We start from the raw sequence: 6,880 nt of genomic DNA, 5'->3' as shown, positions 1-6,880 counted from the left end.
ATAACTCAACCTCAGACAACCCTACAGGACATTTACAGGTTACAACCTACTTTGAATTTTTTCCTGATAAAAATCTGCTGATAAAGAGAACACAGGTGGAAGAATTTAGCTTTGCTACTTCCAGCCCAGAATATTTTCTAACTTTGCAAAAGTGAGGCATACTCTCAAATCTACTCTGTTAACATTCACTCTTTTTCATGCTGATCTTTTGCTTGTTTCCCAATAACGTAGAGCTGGAGTCTCTACATGCCCACTAATTTTCACTCATTTCAGACATACAGCAAACAAGAATTTTAATTGTTTAATTTACAGCACTGATTGCTCCAAGTTACGCCTTACTGTTGGTACACAGTAAATACAATCATCTGAACAATTCACTTCATACGAAAAAAATGCAGTTAAAACATTAAAAATACTGCTTTACATTGTGCGAAACAGAACCTTCAGCAGTTATGACATTGGCTACAGCCAGGCACAAAGTAAGACCTTTCAGCTTGCCAGCACATTCTTTCCTGTATCCCTTCATCTGAAATTGCCTGTTAAGGGCAGACTTGAGGTGAATGCTTCTGCTGAATTAAGAAGATTCAATAACTCCCAGCTTGGTCTTTAACACTTGTATTTCCAGGACAGGATGTTTTTCTGTTCTGTCCATTACACTAAGAATGGCTGTGTTCAGATTTACTTAAAGGGTTTCAGTAACACCTTAAAGAATGAAGACCTTTCCAAAGAGGTGGTGTACTCTACTGGTGCACATAGCTGTCAAACACTGGATAAATTAGGTAACATGCTTTTTCTAGATAAAAGAGAAGTGGTTGGGCACAACTGCCATTTCACAAATAGTACAGAAGTCAGATGAAATGCATTCTTACTGCAAGCTTTAGACAAATTAATATGTAACACAACATCTAGCACTGATTAAATTTAGAAAAATACTATACTGGGTTTTTAAGTCTTTGAAGTAATGTAACAGAATATAGTGGAAGATGACAAAAACCACCCTGCTTTTTAATCTGGAAGAGTTGGGCTGCCAAAGCTACTATTTATAGTTATTATTTATAGTTATTTTTTTAAACAACGAAGAGGCAGGAAATGTTTCTTTTATTTTGTTTTAATGATCAAGTATGACTGAACAATATAGTAATTTAAATCAACCAGATTACATAGTTTCAGTTAATGGCTGCCAAAGAAGTGTGTACTCCAGTGACCCACCGTAAGCAACGTTATCTGATGGGTGACACAGATTTTAAGTTTAGATGAACTACATGTAAAAATAGAGAGTTTAAAAACCAATCTCATCACAGACATTTCCATTGCCATCTCCTTTGTGAAATAAATAAGGCAGCAGATAACTTTTACTTTGCAGTGGCAGATTTGAGGTATGCTATTAAGTCTTGTCTCTCAGATTTCTTCTTAATACCCGCAAAAATCATCTTTGTTCCTGGGATATACTTCTTTGGATTTTCCAAATACTCCATCAGAGTATCCTCACCCCAGGTAATGCCTAGAGAGAGAAAAAACAAACCAACAAACTGGTTATCTTACAGTAACATTTATACTCTTATGCTACAAATTCTTTTAGGCAGATTTCTACTTTTAGAACACCATGAATGGAATATTTTTGTCCTTAGTAACTGAGAAAAGCAACTTTAAGTTTACCTTTATTCTTATTAGCATCTGTGTAAGAGAAGCCCTCAGCTTGGCCAGTCTTGCGCCCAAACAGGCCATTCAGGTTGGGACCAGTCTTGTGCTTGCCTCCCTTTTCAACTGTATGGCACTGGGAACATTTCTGGACAAATATCTTCTTGCCCTTCTCAACATCTCCCATTTTCAGTGCTAGAACAAGAATACACACAGAGGTCAGTACGGCAACGTCAAGGTCACCCAGTCAACAGACACCTTAAAAGCGTCCTGTTACTTTACACAGCCCATTAGTCTAGCAATTGTCCAGCACTCTTTTTATCCACAAACTATAGCTCCTTCTCCAGTACTCTTTTTATCCACAAGCTATAGCTCCTGGGTTAGAAGATTAGCACAGAATCATTATGATAACTTAAAAGATATCAATCCGATGAAGATGCTTGAAGAACAAGAAGAGCCTTCCCCTCAGCCAAAGTACCCCACAGCGTTTAAGCAGTATGGAGATAATTCCTGAAGACTAAATTGAACACAGCTGTCATATATAGCTTGTATAACACGAAAGCTTTCTAATCATTAATAACCTTATGTAATGGGACGAGAGAGTTTGCATGTGTTACATTTGATCTGGCAAAGTGCACCAGCAGCCCACTTTGCAGTCTGGAGCGGCTGGCACCAGACTGGCCTACTCCTAATGCCACGAGCCGAGACGCCTCCAGCATCAACGCTATTTGTACGCGGTGTGGCGAGAGCAGCCAAGGGCAACCGCACTTCCCAGCTCCAGCTTCACCTCCGCTCGATCTGACCTTGAGGCGAGGAAGAAGCCTCCTGGCGCGGGAAAACCCCCGTGCCAGTGGCGCGACACTGACGCGACCCCACAGCGAGGGCTCACCAGGCAAGGGCGTGTGGGCCAGGCTGCACCGCTTTCAATTTCAAGTGGCCGCCGGCAGGACCTAGACAAGCCGGAACCCCGCAACCTCTCTAGCACACAGCCGCCGAGGCAGGGACACTAGGCCCCACGGTGACCTTCCGCCGCACCCCAGATGCTTTCTTAGGCCGCGGCCCCGGGCTCCCCCGCCCCGTCCCATGGCGCGGCGAATGGCGCTGTCAGGGCAGATGGGCGCAGCTCCAGTCACCCACCCCTATTCGGCTGCCTCACCACCGCCCTCCAGCCTAACGGCCCCGGTGGGTCACAGCAACGGGAAAGAGCCGAGATAGGCCCAGGTCACGTCAGGCCCAGGTCAGAGCGTGACCTCGCAGGCAGATACCCCAGCAGCTGTCTCCCTCACCTGCCTGTCCAGCCGCCCGCTAACGCTCACCACAACGGCAGGCACAACCCGGCGTCTGAGCCCAAGGACACCCCGCGCTCCGCCCTATGTAAGCCGGTGCTGCCGCAACCAAGTTGTGCCGGCACCCGGCCCGCTCATCCGGCCGTGACAACCAATCAAGTGCCCTCATGTAGGCTTCTCATTGGTTACGGAGCCCATCCGTCACGGCGGTTCGCAAGGCGGCGGAGCTAGCACGGTAGGTTGCGAAATGGCGGGCTCCGGGCTTCCTCCCCCACCCCCGCCCTGCGGAATGGCGTCACACGCACCGCCGGTATGGGGAGAGCGGCGGGGCGCGAGGGCGCGGGGTGGGGCTTTGGGCGCACGCGCGCAGCGGGGGGCGGGGAGGGGGTCGCGCGGGCTGGGGCGGGGCTTTGGGCGGACACGTGGCGGCGCCGGGCGGGGCCGCGCTCAGCGGTGCGGGTGGGTCCCCGCAGGTGTTTGCTGCCTTGCGCGGTGCGTGGGGTCCGTGCTGCGCTCAGTGTGCGGTTGAGCTTCAGATACTTCCTTAAGGGAGTCTGGAGAACGAAGTAGCTTAGGTGTGGCAGTAGCGGAGACAAGACTGAGCCCCTGCAGAGTGGAGCAGGGCTGCCTGGCAGCGCTGAGCATGCAGCTGCCACGCGGTTTTGGAGCGGGAGCAGCTGCGCGGCTGGAGCTCATATAGCTCCTGCGGGATGATAAAGTCACAGTTTTGAGGGAGATGAGGGCGTCACACAAAGGTCATCCACAAGAAAAGGGTGCCCCAGAGGTCTTCCAGCAGGGCGGGCAGTGCTCTGGCTTCTGGAGGGGATGTGTCGATTCCCATGCGTTGAGGAGCTCTTCAAAGACTTTTCAGTAGTGACTTTTCAGACGTGACTGCCACCTTGCCCTGTTTGGCAAGGAGGAGGAAGAGCTGTTAACCTCCGTGTAGTGATGACCAGTGATCAAAAGATACTGTTCACGGGAGGGGAACCGTTTCCTTTAACTGTTCATGTTAAAACTGGAAACGCTTCCTGCTGTCTGGAGTTAGTTAACCTGTTAGCTAACCTGTTTCTCCTGGCACTGGTGTGAATGTGCGCTTGTAATTGCCGTGTGGAGCAGCGTTCATCGGAAGTGCCTATATAAAGCAAGCGGGAGTGAGACAGTGAAAATACACCACCAGAGGAACCTCTGGTAGTGTAACTGCTGCCCACGATAAATATGAAAAGTCACAAATTGGAGAAAATGCGTTGTTTTCAAGTGCTCACTGGTGTCTAGAGCATGAGACAGATGCTGTGCAGTTTCAAACACTTGATCATGAGGTTTATGTAAAACATTAATATACTCCTAAGCTTTAAGAGTTAACCACTGCCGTCTTGGCTGTACCCTTAAGTCAGCTAACTGACTTAAGAGAGACAGCTACACTCATATATCTCACTGGGTTTGGGGTAAAACATGTGCAATGGAGCTGCTTTAAGTTTGTGTTAGGACTTATGTTGTTGCCCAATTCAATCTTCAGATCGTTGTGAGACTCCCACAATTGGAAGGTTGGACTGGAAAGATACCAGTTAATGAATGAAAACCATTCTTTGTTGTTTTGTTTTTCCATTTTGTTTTGAATCTTCACAGTGCACTCCATAGTTTTAGATATTTTTTTTTACCATGAATGTAAGAACTGTAATTTTATTTAGTAAGGCTTTTATGTCTTCTGTCAGATGTATGTAAGTTAATATCACAAGACTCATGGTAACATCTTTGGTCTCTGTCACCATTAAAAGAGGAAGGAGCTGAAAACCTCTTTAAGCCTCCTTAAGAAACTACAGTAGTGTTAAATTCTTAAGCTTCTTTAAGCACTTCATGTGGACTGATGCCCACTGACATACATTTGGAGGTTCTTCCTTCCTTCATAGAATGCAGACTTAGAACATCAGTATCTCTTAATGTTTGTTCACTTGTGCTGTCTAAATCCGAGCACTGCATATGGAGAGCTTTTGTTAACATTTCATTGCCAATGATTGGTGTATTAAAACACAGGCTGTAAAATGTTGTTTTCTCTGCCTTCTACCTGACCATACTTATGTGACTGCCAGCTCACAGGATGGAATACTCTTTCTTGAAGGTGGAAATGATCCAAGTGATGTTCTTGTGGGTTTGCATAATGCATAGATGTTGGCTAGTTTAGAAGTTGTGGTTTCACCAGTAAGAAGAGGTGTCTCAGAAAGGACTTGGCTTACTGGTTTAAGCTCATTTGGGTGTTACTAAGTGGAAATCCAAAGCACCACAGTAGTAAGAAATGGTCTGTAAGTAAAGTAGAAGGTACAGGAAACAAGGTTGTTCAAAGTGCCTTTTTTTTAAAGCAGTCTGCAGCAGGACAGACTAATAGTAAAATTTGACCCTTCTCTGCTAGATTTGGCATCTTTAGTGCAATCATGCAGTGCAAATCTTGCACACACATTGTGATTTCTGCTGGAGGACAGAATGTGCGGTGGGACGTAGGACTTCCAGAGGCAATGCTGATGACAAAGTCAAGGCTTTTCTGGTTTTGTGGCTTTGAATTGCTGGAGTAAACTTAGATGACTCAGGACACATTTTCAATGTGCTGTTGCTTTCCTACATGGATTAACATTCATTAATGTTAATTTCATTCATTGGTGTTAACATTCATTAATGTTAATTGCCTTGGTGTGGTCTGCCTAGAAGGTTCATATATTAGTGTTGTAATTCTTATTCACTGTGGTTACACCTGAAATGCCTTTGTCTTTTTTACTACCTTAGTCCATTACACTAGGGAACAGTAGTTATTTTGCAGTCATAATTATTGCTCTCTAATTTTGCCCCAAAGAAAGGAAAAATAACCCAAATGTATGAAGTCTGTTACTAAAGGGAGTATGACAAGCAAGCCAACCAGTTCTTTTTGAGAAGTACCTTGCAGGTAAAAGTATGGCCTCGGGGAGCTAGGCTGGAATTCAGAACACTTTTTTCACCCCAGTTCTGTGATAAACTTCTTGTTTGGCCTTTTACAAATACTTTAGAACCCATTTATTCTGTTGAAAACACAAGAAGTTAGGTGATTGAGTAGCTGGCCTCTTTTCATCATCTTACTGCGTGGAAGTGGGCCAAGCCTGAGCTGCTGCTAGCTATCAGCTAACTGTACCAGTGTTGGTGGTCCATGGTGCAGTCATGGTGGTGTGAGCTGGTTTTAAGAAAGATCTGGAGTTACAACCTGTATCTTAGATCTTGCCTCATTACAGAGCAGTACTAATTTGCACCATTAGGATTTCTGCATTGCACAGAAGCTGTTCATTTCACCCTTGAAATTGTTCACGAGAAAACTCTGTGTCTCCATAGTCTTTTCAATGCCTGATTTATAAACATGAAAGAGTGATTGTTTGTGCTAAGGTCTTTCAAAAATACTCTGCACCTGCAAACATGTGGTATGAGGGTTAATTTTCACACAGTATCACACACAGTATCATCAGGGTTGGAAGAGACCTCACAGATCATCAAGTCCAACCCTTTACCACAGAGCTCAAGGCTAGACCATGGCACCAAGTGCCACATCCAACCTTGCCTTGAAGTGCCCCAGGGATGGCGACTCCACCACATCCCCAGGCAGCCCATTCCAGTGTCCAATGACTCTCTCAGTGAAGAACTTTCTCCTCACCTCCAGCCTAAATCTCCCCTGGCGCAGCCTGAGGCTGTGTCCTCTCGTTCTGGCGCTGGCCACCTGAGAGAAGAGAGCAACATCCTCCTGGCCACAACCACCCCTCAGGTAGTTGTAGACAGCAATAAGGTCACCCCTGAGCCTCCTCTTCTCCAGGCTAACCAATCCCAGCTCCCTCAGCCTCTCCTCGTAGGGCTGTGCTCAAGGCTTCTCCCCAGCCTCGTCGCCCTTCTCTGGACACGCTCAAGCATCTCAATGTCCTTTTTAAACTGGGGGGCCCAGAACTGAACACAGTACT

At 46.0% G+C, this 6,880-nt stretch overlaps 1 protein-coding gene across 2 annotated transcripts; it reads right to left on the bottom strand.

The window, feature by feature from the left end:
- Window positions 1-276: 276 nt before the first annotated feature.
- On the bottom strand, window positions 277-3,124 carry LOC135187946 (cytochrome c). 2 transcript variants are annotated; one of them, XM_064167024.1, is made up of 3 exons: window positions 2,955-3,124; window positions 1,657-1,833; window positions 277-1,501 (listed from the first exon to the last, which is right to left on the bottom strand). In XM_064167024.1, exons 1-3 carry the CDS (start codon window positions 3,091-3,093, stop codon window positions 1,353-1,355), a joined length of 465 nt encoding a protein of 154 aa, XP_064023094.1. In that variant the 5' UTR covers window positions 3,094-3,124; the 3' UTR covers window positions 277-1,352. The 2 variants fall into 2 exon arrangements, with proteins under 2 accessions (XP_064023094.1, XP_064023095.1); XM_064167025.1 differs by having other exon boundaries at window positions 2,925-3,044.
- Between the last annotated feature and the right edge of the window lie 3,756 nt (window positions 3,125-6,880).

This window comes from Pogoniulus pusillus, chromosome 28, assembly GCF_015220805.1.
Source record: "Pogoniulus pusillus isolate bPogPus1 chromosome 28, bPogPus1.pri, whole genome shotgun sequence".
NCBI classification, from domain to species: domain Eukaryota; kingdom Metazoa; phylum Chordata; class Aves; order Piciformes; family Lybiidae; genus Pogoniulus; species Pogoniulus pusillus.
The sequence above is the reverse complement of the archived record's forward strand: the minus strand, read 5'-3'. Positions and strand labels throughout refer to the sequence as shown.

Excerpts from the sequence above, each read along its gene's own strand:
- LOC135187946 (XM_064167024.1), bottom strand. The coding sequence starts at position 3,093 with ATGAGGGCACTTGATTGGTTGTCACGGCCGGATGAGCGGGCCGGGTGC. Across the intron at positions 1,834-2,954 it reads GGGTTGTGCCTGCCGTTGTG|CACTGAAAATGGGAGATGTT; the intron begins GTGAGCGTTAGC and ends TTCTTGTTCTAG. Across the intron at positions 1,502-1,656 it reads AGATGCTAATAAGAATAAAG|GCATTACCTGGGGTGAGGAT; the intron begins GTAAACTTAAAG and ends TTCTCTCTCTAG.